We start from the raw sequence: 15543 nt of genomic DNA on the forward strand, positions 1-15543 counted from the left end.
TACTGTAAGATGAAGCTCTGCTCTTGTCAGTTGTTGTGTTGTCAGCTGGTGTATTTGTGTGGCGTCTTTGTGCGTTATGTTTTCTCTTTTGTCTGTTCTGTTATTATGGTACACAAGTAAACCTGCACCTGTTTTCAGCTTTTCAGATATTTTGGTACTTTTAATTTATTTAACAGAAATAAAACTATGTACAAAGCACTTTTTGTTGTTGTTGACCATTCATCACCCCTGTAGTTACTGAAACATTCTCTGTAGAAGCCATGACGACAATAACAACTTCTACATGGTTTTTTGGGAGCTCACTCCTCGTTTACACGTGAAATCCTTACCGACTGATGTTCACGCTATTGTTAGTCTACTAGGTGGAACCTTCACCTCGACGCAACATTCCCACAGCTTGCCGGTATAAAACCCCCACCTTGGACCTGCCACCCCTATTTGCCTGAGTTGTCGTTGTCCAGTTCGAAGTCTTCACCGAGCCGTCGCCATGATCAGAGTGTCTTCTTACCGCAAGCTGTTTGAGGATAACTGGAGCCAGGATGGAGCGTCCAGTGCGCAGTATGCAGGGCAGTACCGCGCCTCCGCCAGGTCAGTGTGGATCTCTGGGTAAAAGGCAGAACGAAGGTTGAGATAAGTGAAACTGAGCTAGAATCAATTATTAAAGCTAAGAATATTAAGTGTTAAACTGTGTTAAAACGAAGTGACAAGTTATGGTCGTATTCCATGAAGCACTTCTGCATTATTTGAAGTGTTTTGGCCAAATTCCATGGATTGAAGGAGTTGTTATGTTACACAGTTGTTATGGTTATATAGTATATTATGCTCACTGTGCTCACAGTTTAGCAGAAATTGTTAAGCATGGGGCAGGTTTTTGAAAGATCCTGTTGCCGGGCGTTGGAACATTGTGTCCTTCTCTCAGGGGTGCGGCCGCTGATGAGTGTGAGTGTGACAAGCTGGACTTTGTGGCTGCCAAGCTTCTCAACAAGGAGGGCCTGAAGCAGTTTGCTCAGGACCGAGTTGTCATCGCTGCACTCAATGACCGCCTGGCAAATCTTATTGAACTGGTGAGGGCAAATCTTGATATCTTGAATCTATATAGTCACTTGGTCTGACATTAGGGCTTTTGCGATCCGCCTGTCTGCTCTTTTAGGGTCGTTGTTTTGAGGAGGAGAATGAGTTTCTGGAGTGTCAGATAGTGGAACTAGAGGAGCAGCTGAACAAGCAGCAAGCCTCCACCACCATCAGCACCACCTTGGCTCCGCCTGACTGTAGCTTGGAGGCAGTGGTACGCAGACTGCGCAAGGAGAGGGTAGGTGCTGCTGTGAAAGGATTGTGAACATTTGTTTTATTGCTCATTGCTAAGATCTTTGTCGTCTTTATCTCCATGCAGGATGAGATCTTGTGTGACACAGAGGAGCTGCAGAAAGAGCTGGAATGGCTGAAACAGCAGCACGAGCAGGTTTTACATGAAAAGACCCTCTGCCAGCAGGAGCGCCAATATGTTGCCGGGGTAATGGATTCTCAACAGACATAATGTAAAATTCCATAGCAACCATAACTGGCACCACACTGGGAAACAGCTGACAATGTGATAGAATCTTGGCACCCAGTGGTTAAACTACATGCTGTAGGTAAAAAATAGACATGCAAACCTCACATTTAAAAGTAGATTTATCAGAAATATCTCTGAGATGTCTTATATTGTGATATTCCTGACTCACCAGAGATGCAATTAGAGATCCTGTTGGCAGCAGGTCACACTCCACTGCTGAACTGGAATTATGTGGCAAATGTCCATCATGGCCACTCGGGGATGAACAATCATTCCATATGCCTATCATCACCTGGTTGTTATTGATAGGCAATCAATCATTTATGAACACGAAAAGAGGCGGGTAGCAGTGCTTTGCTTTTAGTATACGTGTCATCAAATATGGAAATATGAGGAAGTTCCAGGCAAATAATCTGAGATGTTACATAAACTTGTACTTTTGCTTCCTCTATTGAGTGGTAGTCTTGCTGCACAAAGCAGTGAAAGTTTATTAACTCTTTAAAACTGCACCACAGCTGTCTAAAAGTGATCCATTCACTTGCTGATCAACACTGAACCTTATTTTAGAAGAGGAAATAAGTTTAATTACAGAACCTTGTTGATACAACATCCTGAATACCACAAATGGAGCTCAAGTGCTTTCCATAAAAAGAGGAACAACAGAACATTTAAAGAAAAGAAACGAGCCTTAATAGCAATTAAAATATAAAGCAATGTTAACTGGACTAAATAAAAGACTAAAATGTGATTGTAATAGGACCAGTTGGTTGTAATAACATAGCCTGAGCACTAGATGGCAGTGTTGCTCAGCCTCTGACTTCCACTTCTTTCTCTGCCTGCTGGTGAATCAACTAAACCGTTACAGCTGCTCCTCTGTAGCGCTACCTAATGGGTGTTGATCACTAGCAGTCACACAATCTTGGTCTGTAGCTCAGGTTGCAGCCCTCAGACGTGCACACACACACGCACACACGCACACACGCACACCCCCCCCTCTCTCTCACAGTGCCACAGCCCACCTCCTCCCAGCCAGGCCAGATGCGAGGGAAGCTTTAATTTCTCCCTTACAGATGTAATGCAGACTGTAATATGGAGCTGTAATATGCTTGCTGGCTCAGTCCTCCATTTCCGAATTGGAAGCAGCTGGAGAGCGGTGTGACTTGCTGGGAAATCGGAAAGGATTCAGAAGAAGAGCAGAGATGCAGAGTTGACAAGTATATACTCAAACCCACAAACTCACTGCTAGTGTCACTTTTCTCCAAATAATGGTACAGTGTATATAAATGAAACTGTGCAGAGTCAGCTTGTTTCAAAGTCTTCTAAAGAGACAAATCTGGCAATCAGCCATTGACTGATTGTGTTCCCTCTCTCCTGCCAGTATTGCTCCATCTTCAGGGGCCAGTGGACTTGAAGCCAGAATGGCAGAAAATTTGATTCCAGAATGAGAACCAAGTTGTCAACGTTGTCGGAATGAGTGCTGTAACATGTCACAACCAACCCAACCCAGGCTGATGGTGTAGTACAACAGCGAGATCGGACTATTTAAGCGGGAAATAGGGAGAAAAAAACAGCTGGATGAAGAAAGCAAAGAGGGGAAAAGAGCCTGGAAATTGGACTCACAAAGAAACCTCATTTGCTTACAGAACATTTTGCACATAAACAACTCTGCAGACAGTAGCCTGCGCTCTGATTACCCCCCCATGTTGTAAAACACACGTCTGGGGAAATATCTCGCATTGGGAATAAATCATTCCTCATGCGAAAGATGAGTGAAATTTCCTCTTTACTCTGACTCATAGTGCTTGGGTGTGCGGCCTTTCTGTAAGCGGTCATGACTAAATGGTAGTTTTGTTGGAATAAAACAAATACTAATGTAACACTAGACTGATTGGAGCCATGCCAAGAGATGAGTGGATCAAGTTTCACAACTTTTACTCGACTCCAAACATAAAAAGGAAGTAAAAAGTGAAACAAGAAGACTGCTAAGGATGAGAGTGAAGTTTAGAGCACGATTTCCTCCAAATACCAACAGATACTGAGACGGCAGCAGGGTAGGAATACTTTGCTTTTGACTGCTGCCTGTCAGAGACCCTGCCCCCCTGCCCCCCCTGCCCCCCCTGCCTCCCTGCCCCTCTGCCCCTCTGCCCCTCTGCCCCTCTGCCAGCCTGCCCCTTTTGCCCCTCTGCCACTCTGCCACTCTCCCACTCTGCCACTCTGCCACCCACAGCTTCACCAAGCCATCTTTGTGCTCACATGTAAATGCAGGCCCCCCGGCTAATCGCATTCAACACCAATTAATATGGTTCTTTAGGAAGACTAGATGAGGTAAGAACCCCTGCCGGCAAATGGATTGGTAGACGAGGCTTTTGTGTCTAGTTAGTCCTTGCCAGCCTCCTTCTCATCTACCTCCTCCTCCTCCTCCCTCCTTCCTCCTCATTCTCTGCATTGCGGTTTCTACTTGTTCTCTGGAACAGGGTGGATTTGGTGATGCTGCTGGTTCTCCTAATGGATGTTCATGCTGGACAGAAGGACAGTGGACCAAATGGCACTGCTGTTAATTCCAATGCTGATTGCTCATTTAGGCTCCTCCAGAGATGGAGCTGTACTGCGTTACTTCACAAGTGCTGCTCTCTCTCTCTTAACTTGGCTTCTTTCCTTCACTATGCAGGAAGTGGATGCTGTGACAGCAGAGTGTCTGGCGCTGAGGGAGCAAGTGGCTATCTACGAGGAGCAGCTGGCCAACATGGAGGCCCAGCACAAGATGGTGAGAGGGGAGCGAGGATATATAGCTCCAGCCCGACGAAGCGGGAAACGTTTATGGCCGTGAAAATACCCGAACGTAGCACTTAGGCCAAACATGAGTGCTGGAGGACTGCCCAGGCCTGGGGTGACAAACGCAGCCACCGTGACCCCAGTCACCTTGCAGAAGAGGTGTAGCAGAAACAGCCCCGTTAACAGAAAGAGTAGCCATGTGAGGAGAGGATTAAAAGACCAAATAGGTAAATTATGGATAGCATGAAGGTTTTCCCCTCAGCATTTAACTAATCAGCACTCAATCCAGTCTATATTTGAGTCCCAAATACGCTTATATATGTATATTTTTCAATAGATGATCACAATTGCTTCCATATGCAATACACATCAGTAACATAAATCGCATGCACACACACCCTACTCCCTCAAAACCGCCACAATATTCCCTGTATCACCAGGAGATGACAGACGTGCCCCAGTATCAGATCTAGAGGCTGTAGGCATAGAGAGAGAGAGAGAGAGGAGGAGAGAGAGAGGGAGAGAGAGAGAGAGAAGCAGGAGCAACTCCATCACATCGTGTTTTTCCTCTGTGAAGCCACGGCGCCCGGCATTTAACACACTCCCTCCGGGACACGCTCGATAACTCACAGTCCGGGAAATGCGGCTGAATACCAAATGAAAACAGAAGTCCCCTTTGTTTTATTAACTGTTGTTATTATCGGCAGTTCAGATACCCTCATATTCCCCTGATAAATCGGCGGCCATGTCATTATTCAGGTGGAGGAGAAAGGGAGAAAAATGAGCGGCTGCCACTGCAACTCTGTAACAGTTAATTTTCTCTGTAATGGATGTGGGCTTTTCAACAACAAGGGCGACGTATTGAAACCTGAAGACACACAGTACGTGTGTGTGTGTGTGTGTGTGTGTGTGTGTGTGTGTGTGTGTGTGTGTGTGTGTGTGTGTGTGTGTGTGTGTGTGTGTGTGTGTGTGTGTGTGTATATGAGCAGGAACTGGAAGATCTGATGGAGCCAGCTGACGGGGATACAAGAGCAATGATGGTGACTGACTTCGGCAGCCGCGACGTCACGGCGGCCTTGCACATAAAGGAATATTACTGCCAGCTGGCCCAGAGCCTCCAGGTACAATATGAAGCGGCTACGGTAGCATGACTCTGTATGTTAGTACTATGGGAAGCATGGTTGGATACTTTCATGCACACTTTTTCAGAAACCAGATGCCATCCTCATTCCCCCCCACTGACCAGTTGACCCCTCCCATTTTCAGAACATAACCCCTCTGTCTCTCCCTCTGAAACTGCCCGCTCACATCCAGATGTAAATCTCAACTTTCACAAATCACACAGCGACACCCTTCGTTGTTTTCTTTGCCTCTTAACACAACACAAGAGAAGAACTTGAGAATCAGAGGAGCTCCTCCGAACCAGAACAGAATGCCTTTGTCTACCTGTAAGTATGTGTGTGTGTGTGTGTGTGTGTGTCAGTGTGTCGTGTGTGTATTGGAGGCACAGAGGTGTTTCATTGGGGTCAGACTATAGCTCCGGTGGGTCTGACCCCCTCTGGGCTGAGGATGTCGGCCTGGTTCAGAGGTCAGGGCTGCAATCAGACTGCTGGCCGCCTTCCCAGGCTCCTCGGCAGCACTAGACTGGACTGGACTGGACTGTGAGTGTGTGTGTGTGTGTGTGTGTCTGCGTCTCTCTGATTTGCAGGAAAGGCTCAAGGGTGTTCGTTGTCTTTATATTTGTGTGTCTGTCTGGATGCGTAGGTGTGTCCTTTGGTGGAAAGCTTTACAAGCTGTTGTTCGTCCAAATCACAATCATTCACCCTCTCCCTTTCTACCAACTCACCCCTCCTCCGCCTCCTAAGCCTCCTCCCCTCACCCCCCCAGTCTCTTCCCTTGCCAGCTGGACACAGTCCTGTCTGTGCCTGGCCTCGATTACGAGGTGCAATTGTCTCGATGCTAAAATGATTGCTATTGGGTTTGAACAGTAATGGTGATTGCTGGCTGACTCCCACACACCTGTGCACCCCAGTGTCTCTCCTTTCTGTTGCATTTGTTCCATCTAATCAGGAATGTTGTGTACACCAGGACAGGTTTAACATCAGCCTCCGTGAGGGCCTAGAGGGCCTCTGATTGCTCTTTGCTCCCCTGTCAAAGTACTAAATAGCCCAAATACAGCTCTGTCCTGTCCATGGTCCTCTGCTTTGCTGTCCAAAATTAAATGTCTGCAGAAAAGTAATGATTCCTCCTCTTCTGTCTTTGCAGTACGACTGCGGTGTGTCCTCCTCCGCCGTGGTTCCAAAGGGAGATGGAAAGCAAGTGGAAGTGGGCGGGGCCGTTGCGTCAAGGGTCAAAGACCTGCCGGAGACAATGGACATCAATCAAGTGAAGATGCTGGTGAGTGGCCTCGCTTTTTGTTCTCATCCTTTACGAGCCAACAATCCCAATCTTCCCATCATAGGTTTTCCACCTCTATACTTAAAATACAAATGTGAAAACTGTGAACTGGCTCTTTTATCGACCATCAGCTCCTAAATCAGACGTAATGGTGTAAATGAATGGTTTCCCACAGCAGGCTAAGGGAGTGGGTAGCACTTGAGTGACAGTAGAGCAACAGTGTGGGAGATCCCGCTGACCAGAGTGTTTACTCTGTGAACACTTTCAGCAGGAGATGTGAAAGGCTCAGCCTCAGCTCAGACAGGATTTATTGCCTTAAATGTCCTCTGTTATTAAGTACAGTCTTTCATGGTGCCTGCAGAGTTCACCCTCTTCATCATAAACTTCTTCAAACTTCCCACACATTGGCTGCAGACTTCCTTTACAGTCGGAGAAGAGGAAATAAACCTTCGTCCTTTATCCTTCATCGACCAATGGGAAATATTAGGAAAGCGAGGAGCCTTAATTGAATGACATTTGGATTTCATTTTTTAGTTTATTTGCTCAAGTGGAAAAATACCGGAGAACTTTAAGATAAAAACAATATAGCGTGCAGGTAGACGCAGGACGCCCAGGGGGTTTAATCATGGACTCCATCTTGACATTTTTAAAATAGCTGTGAACAAAAGGTGCTGCAAATGTGAAGGTGAAGCAAGTTCCTGAAATGAAGAAGCTGATGGAGTGTGTGGCTCGGAATGTGCTGCGATTCTAGCAAAATGTACAAAAAGGTTGAGGAGAGAATTGGAATATGTGTCTTGCAATAAGAAAGGTAGGGCTACAAAAGGGAAAATGACTTACTGCTGTAATCATTCCTTTAGATTTAGTGTTTTTTAATATAATTGATACGTTCTCTCAAGCTCGAGTTCTCATCAAGATGAACTTTCTGTCCTTTTTGAAACTGCAAAATAATCAAATTGTTTTTTCAATAGTTAATGACCCATAATTAGCCTCCTTAATCAAACTTTGAGTTTGATAGCAGCAAAGTGGTGTTATCTGCAAATACTACAGGAGAAAGTATGGCAGACACACTATATAGGTCATTTATATAAATGAGAAATAATGACAGCCCAAGCATGGAGCCCAGGGGGACACCGCAGCTTCAAAGTTGCATTGTTAAGACAAGAAAACCTTCAAACATATTGTTCCTTATTGGAAATAATGTCTCAAACTTTTATTTCTGCTTATTTTTGTAAAGTATTAAGACAATAAACAAGCATAGACTGGCTGGCGAAAAAACAAAACATGAACCAGAACACCGACTCCAGAAACATAACCAGGTGACTGCAGGCGAGAGTAAGTAAGCGCTCCAACTCAACTCTGTTCTGTGAAAGTCCATCAGTGGTCAGACCACAGCTTGACAGCTAACCAGTTTTAACAAACACAGCGGTTGGCTTCTTATTACTGTGTGGCTTCTGCTCTACATGCAGCTCCTTAAACAAACACTGCCCTCCACAGACGCAGATGCACAATTCTCACAACACCGTCTCCTTTTCCCTAACGTGCACCACTCAAGTCCTAGTTCTGCTTATTCCAGTCTGACGAATGGACAGCATGGCTTGATCTGCTCTGTTTCCTCTCTCTCTCTCTCTCTCTCTCTCTCTCTCTCTCTCTCTCTCTCTCTCTCAGTCTATCTCTCTCTCTCCGTGCCTGTGATGGATGCCTGGGGTCTGGTTTCTCGCTGAGACGCAACATGGCCAAACAAACAGATTGCAGTGAAATCAGCCATGACGCGGAATTGTATATAATAGAGTGGGCACTGATGAGGATGACCACACTTGCATATAGACACACACACACACACACACGCATGCACACACAAGCAGCCAGACTTCACATATTATGTAGGGGAGTGTGAGTAAGCGATGAGACCAGGTTGGGGAAGTCACAATCAGCCTGTGAGTACTAACTGGGTCTTCCTCTACTTCTGTGATCACGATAAAAGACGAGCTTGGCTGCCTGGATCCCCATCTGGCTTTGACAGCTAATTGTTGAACTTCTGTGATTGCTGTAATTACTCACAGCAGGGTGCCGCGCCTCAGACAAGGGGGCGGGATGCTCCTCCATTCATTTGTTTGTAGATTGTAGAGTAACCTGTTCTATCTGCGACGTTCAGGTTGGTTTGGATTGTTTTAACCAGGTAGTTGTTGTGCTTGAAGAGGTCATTAACAAGAAGTTCAAGCACCATGTTAACTATTATTTACCCTGCTGATGTGATCTTGAGCAAGAACCTGTACTCCTGCACCCGTATAGATCTTTCTTTATGCACAGTTACATTTAGATTGAATAGCTGCTGTTTGTTTTCTTATGTTTCTGTAGGTTTCCAAGCTGGAGAAGGAGCTTGACGATCTCGAGAAGTGCAATGAGGAGCTGGAGGATGAGATTCCAATGAAGAAGGAGGCGTACATGGACGAAATTGCTGAGTTGGAGGTAAGAGAGTGCACTGATCATCATAATCGTAGGCTGTAATGGACCACCAGTGGTTTCGACCAGCAACTCTGTCCTGTAATCTTGCCCTAACCAACCCACAAATCCCCACCTGTGTGTGTGTGTGTGGCTGTGCATGATTTTCAGTGCACTATAGATGAAATGAAGCATCAGCAGATTGAGTTCCACGCCCAGATGAAGGAGCAGTGTGAAGACTACAAGGAGCTGCTCAATGAGAAGATGGCCAGAGACATTGAGATTGCTGCCTACAGGTCAGAAAACTATAACAACACATTATTTTATTCTAACTATCTGTGGGTATCTGCCTTGCTCAAGTGCCCTGGAACAGATATTAGACCATCTCCGTGTAGCAGCCTCAGGTCACTGTATGCCTTTGAGAGCCGAGACCATAAAGGCTTTTTATTCTATAGTAAGACTACACCGAGTGATTTCACTGCTCGGTCTGTCCTGTGTGCCCGTCTGTGAAATCATCTGCCGTATTCTCTGTCTGAAATGAAAACCTGCAGACTCTCACCCCTCCATTGTGCCTTCCCTTGCTGTAGGGGGTGAAATGAAATCAGACTTTTCCTACAGAGCTCAATAATGCACCAGATATTATATGAAACCTGCCAAGGAGCGTGAAGAAAGCACCTACAGATATTGGGATAGGGATTCCAGCAGGTTTCATTCAACCTGATGTTATCTCCTTTAACATTCTTTACATATGAGCAGAAGCATTGTCACCGTCTGACCTCATCTTTTATACACAATCTTCTCCGTGAATAACACAAGGAATACCTCTGTAAGATCCTGTGTGTGAGGAGATGATGTTTGTCTGGTATTGTCCAAACATCTGATATGATGTCAGCTGGACATCCACCAGCTCCATAATAACATATTCCTCCAAACAAAGGGCTGACATCACAGGAAGCAGCTTCTGACCACACTCCCGTTTCCTCTATGTGACCTTGAAGTCACATCATGTCATGCTCTCCTTCCACTAAGGTTGCTTAACCATCTGCCATGTTGGTCTGTAAAGTGACGCACTTCAGCCAGTCTTAGCCCCCCGTCACTGACTTCCTCCTGCTACTCGATTAGCCCCTCCATCGCCCATCCAACTGCATCTGACCCCCAGGGGGCCCTGCTGCAGGCCTGAGCTCAGGAAGAGGCAACCAACACAATAGCTCATTAGAATGGATGAAGAGGACCTCACACTGTCAGAGCTGTGTTGGGCCACTGCCAGCTCCTTTCTACAGCAGCCTGTTAATGTCAGCCCCCATATACACACATTTCCAGATTCGCCACAGTTTTAAAGCCTTTTCATTACCAGACAGACAGTTAAGGCAAAGGAAAGGCAGACACCTTTATTTACTGAATGTTTTCTCAGCCGTGATTAAAACTACGAACAAGATGAAAATGCCGGGTTGTTTTTTCCTCTCCGTGCTGTCTGCAGAACAGACCATAATGACCCTGAGCTGCCATTATCGGATGGCTTATTGCCTGTGAAGGAACCTCAGAGCAGTTTGTGCAGATGCTCGTTGCCTTTTCTCCCTAATGCACTCGTGTTAATGTGAAACATATTACACTCTAATTCATTCTGCTGTTCATTGAGGTCTGCTGCAGGTTACAGCAACACATAGATCAACTACACTGCAAACATTCCATCTACCAGGTCGTTTTTCTTTATAATTCAGGCGAAAAACCTTGATTTCTTGATTTATAGGAACCTTTCTACAAGCAAACATCATTTGTCTTGATTCTAGCTCATTGATCTGGAAAACAATAGCTGCCATTAGCGCTCTGTCAAGTCAACCTGAGCTGCAGTTGCTTAGTATCGCTCACTCTGATTACTTTGGTCACCTGTTATCTTTATTTCAGGGGTCTGGTGGAGGAAGAGGAGGACAGGCTGTGCGACCTGTGAAAGGAGGCAGAAGAGACACGCTGGCTTGCTGAAGTTTGGCTATACCCCCCCCCCCCCCCCCCCACATGTGGATTAGAAGCAGACAAAGAGAAACACCAAACCCCTGACCCAAAACAGCCATAGGATGAAGCTTTTGAGGTACCATGCAGCAATTTGAGCCGATGTAAACTTATCATGACAGATTAATGCCGTCTGGAGGCCTAAGCTTGGGCCATTGATAACAGGTCGCTGGCAGATGACCCTGAGACTCCAGGAAAGATGAAGCTGCCTAAAGGTAGAGGGAGGATGGTAGTTTGCGCTACTATGAGTGTGTATCCATCCCGTGTCTGGCGGGGATATTTCCTTAAGTGGTTTCTATCTCTTCACGCTCACTGATATGATTCATAAATGCGTTGTCCCCCTCTCGCTTAAACAAGACACAAACTCACCCAAACACATACAGACACGCACACAACCAACCCTGCGCTGCTCCGTGGAGACATTCCCTTCCTGAAACCACCTCATCCATCACTTCCACAGCCTGATTACCGGCTCTTAACCTTCGCCCTCTGCACTGTTAACAAACACATAGACAGCTCTCACTCGGTTTCGGCAACTTGAGTCAAACAAGGTGGCTCATCTTCCATTTACAGTTATGCATTCATATTGGTTTAACTGGCAATCAAGCTGGTCAAGTGTGCGGCGTGTTTGTGTTGCAAATGGTTCATGAAGTTGTTTTTCTGCAGCTCGTACAGAATGTGCACCTGGATCTCTGCGGGGAAAAAGAAAGGCTGTATGATTAATTATGTCGTCTTTGAAAAGCAATGTCGCAATTTGCTGTCATTTGTGAAATAAGCGTCTGGTAATCCATTTCTTGGGAGTTATTTCTTCATATTCTACATCAGTTTCAGCTTGTCAGTTAATGTAAAGATGAATAACCAGCAGTCATTTACATTTTTTGCATCAGAACGTGCTTTGGTTTTAAATTAAATAAAGCAAATTGCCTCATGCAGTCTGATTTCTTTTTGTGAACATAAGAGCTTCACCTCTGAATTAAACTGTATAAAGGGCAGAATGATCTCTGTCTATTCGTCTCCGTGCTTAACCTAAGATTTGAATGTTGGCAGCTATTAATGATCTCAAAGGCTTGTTAGCTCTGTCATAAAGATGAAGAACGCCGCTAATAACCGATCAGATAAGATTAGCCGCACGGTGCACTTGTAGTAATGAGAAGCCGGCGTGTGTAATAATGGAGTTGGTTGAGGTAGAGGAGTGGGCCTGGGCTGAGGCGGCTGGGTGGCCGCGGTGACTTGTTTAATTGTCCCGACATGAAACATGGCTGGTCCGGGGAGGAAGCCGCTGTATCTGTTTTCTCAGGGTCGCAGTCTTCAATCAAGCTCTCAGAGGACAGGACCCAGAAGACATATTTCCCCCTCGGTTCTCCTTTCTATATCACTCAGATAAAAAGTCTGCATTCTACCCCAACACCCTCAGTTCTCATGGGACTAATCTGTCTCCGTCTTGTTGTTAATAATAAAATATCTGTTTCTTTAGAAAAAAGACTGAACGTGTTGCCCTAAGAGTTTTCTCTGCTTTCACAAACTTCAAGAACTTAAGATCATTCTGTACTTGGAATCAAAATCTGTATGTTAAAACTTTCAATTTGACTGAAATCTGTACAAATTCTCTTTGATTAGTAGTGGCAGACATAGATTACACAATATTTGCACTTATTATAATTTGAATACAAAACCTCTGCATGCATTCCTTAACCTGCCCACCTCACTCCAGCCATTATTATTTATTTTATAAGGCATTCAAATCCCTTGCAAACTCTTGATATTTGTGAGTGTGGTGACCTCTGTCCCCCTCTGTATTCCTTTGCCCTCATCACAAGGCCTTGACAACTGAGAAAAATGCCTGTTAACCCCTCAAAGCTTGTTCGTGACACCGAGTGGCCCGGGGCAAGACTCTGGCACCTCTGTCCCTTCAAGCCGGTCAATTTGATTTGAGGGACGAGGCTTTCAAAGCCGAGTCACGGGTCAGTGATCAGCGCACAGCTTGGCCTTTTCATCCTTTGGCCTTGGAAGGGCTCAGCGGATGGGGAGGGTTGAGAAAGCAGCAACAACTGACCAGTACCAACAAACAGAGCAGAGTCTGGCCCCACTGAGTAATGTTTGGATTCAGACTGAACGTTTCACCGTGACTGCAGTGATCGTGCTGATTTAAACCATTTCACACAACATATTCTGTGGTCATAACATCCTATTAATGTCACATGGTGAAGGAATGTCTTTACATTAAGAGTGGCAGCAGTCTGCTCTATAAATTACAACATGTGAGGCCAATGTATCACTCAACAGATCTTTAATCTGCAGCAGAAGAATTTGATTAAGGCCTGAGGTAACGTGCACCAAGGTCAGCTTGTATGACTCAGCTCAGCTGTCACCTATACATAGGTACCCCCAAAATACTCTTATCCCTTCTAGGACGCCCAAGCAAATAAACACTGTCTTCGGTGAGGAGAAAGGTAATTTTTTAAAGTTTCTTCATGTCAGTGTGGAAGTAAGAGACCAAGCTGGTGTTTGGAAAGCAAATAAATAAGAGAGAACAGGGTTGAATCACGGAAGAGAATAAGAACAGTAAAAATATACAAAGGAGAAGGAGCTATTGAGAAAGTATTTCCTTAACAAGAGGGGAACAAATAATAAATTATGGGGCCCCTCTCCCTTGTGGCGGTACTGGCATGCCTGAGGGTAGCAGGAACTGGGCATCCCTCTCTTTTAATAAGGGTCGTGGACAGGCTTTCACTGTGGGAGAGACAGGAGCATCACACAACACCGGGCAGGAGTCCTGAGAAAAAAAAAGCCTCAAACCAGCATCGCCTCCTCAAAAGAATGTTTATGCCCAAATCCCAACACACACACACGCACGGACACACACACACACACACCCAGCCCCGTCACACTAGGTTTATACACCATGCCACGAGGAATGTGGATGGTGGTAGTGTGACTGTATAACCCCAGCGTCCCCCATCATGTCATCAGTATAGTTTTTGCCCTTCTCAAATCTACACTCCCACTTGGCGAGTATAACTGAGAGGCTGCTGACAGCCATGACCCCACATTTACCCCATCCCCCCCGCCCCCACATGTCTGTCCCAAAGCAGGTGGCAGACACCTCCAACGTTCTCTCTTCATATCTGTGATCGCCCATCCAAGTGAATTTTTGATACCTTTATTTTCTTGGCAAATGCTTAGGTGCTGACTTGTCTTGCGATGGTGAGATAAAGTGAAGACAGTTCGTTTTTCCCCCCCATCTCTGTTGATTTCCCCAAACTCCACACAGCGGGTTAGTCGCAGCCAAACTTGATAAAAGTTTCCCCTTTGTCCCCTATGTGTTCAATTAATCAACTTCACAGGGTGAACTGGGTGGAAGCGGATAAAAGTCAGAGCTGCAGGGAACACGAGGAAACAGACAGGATTTGTATTCTGCTGCAGTGGCTTTCATACCCATTAAAGGATGTTAGCATCTTTCTAAGTGTAGAGACTTTATTGTCAGCCCAGGGCTTACACAGATCCAACCATTTGCTGTATTGGATTCTTGGCAGATGGCCCGCATGGATCGTTGCCAGTCTTGATTTTAGTTCACTTGTTAACCCTCACCTCTTCAGCAGATTGGTCGCTCCTTACATTCACATCTCTATTGTATATAGGGACCTTTTGTTATGTCTCTATTGTACAGGTCTCTTATCAATTCTTGTCTGTGTTTTTAATGAATCACTATCCTGTAGTAACTTGCCAGTGCCTTTATTTTTTAATATCATTTTGTTGCTTGTGGAATGTGGCTTCATTATGTGAAGTAGCTGGGGGGGGGGGGGGGGGGGGGTGATGGAAGTATACATGCAGGACATTGTTAGGAAGAGTAGTACCAAAGAAACAAGCTGTACTGTAGTTTAAGGCCAGTATAGCACAGTTCTGCTGGAGAACCACAAGGTATTTAAGCTTTAATTGTTGCGTGCATAGATTTGATCTTTGAGCTATTGCAAAATGCACCAATTCACAGAAAAAACAATGTCAGTGAACTAGTTTGGACATCATTTCATTCATTTATCTTAATCTCAATACAGACAAAGATCAAAGTATAGTGTTTAAATATAAATGTAGTGAGGGATAGCAAACAACGAAGAAAAAGGAACCAGTAAATTGCATTCCATTATGTCCTTTACCCCACTGACCCTCCAGAAGGGCCTTTAATAATCCGTGATCATCAAATTACCTTAAATGTAAACACTCCACAAATGTAATTTATTAAGTAATTCAGAAGGGCGTGTATAAGGTTTGCAAATGCTTTTGTTACGCTTGAGAATCTTGAAAGGACCCTTACCATTTACTATTGTTGCCATCCATTGACTTATTTAAGCCCGTGACCAATTCTTCTTCCTGTGCCTCTGAGG

General features: G+C 45.2%; 1 protein-coding gene across 1 annotated transcript; it reads left to right on the plus strand.

Moving 5' to 3' along the window:
* Positions 1-409: 409 nt before the first annotated feature.
* On the plus strand, positions 410-12052 carry vimr2 (vimentin-related 2; the record flags this gene model as incomplete). Its single annotated transcript, XM_076149271.1, has 10 exons — positions 410-588; positions 920-1064; positions 1151-1309; positions 1391-1510; positions 4221-4316; positions 5314-5445; positions 6590-6721; positions 9077-9187; positions 9332-9456; positions 11063-12052. Coding segments are annotated over 10 exons (1242 nt in total), but the record flags the coding sequence as incomplete, so codon positions are not given.
* Between the last annotated feature and the right edge of the window lie 3491 nt (positions 12053-15543).

The sequence above is a fragment of the Genypterus blacodes genome, unplaced genomic scaffold (genome assembly GCF_046128005.1).
Source record: "Genypterus blacodes isolate CSIRO-AG114 ecotype Tasmania unplaced genomic scaffold, CSIRO-AGI_Gbla_v1 ptg000044l_1, whole genome shotgun sequence".
NCBI classification, from domain to species: Eukaryota; Metazoa; Chordata; class Actinopteri; order Ophidiiformes; family Ophidiidae; genus Genypterus; species Genypterus blacodes.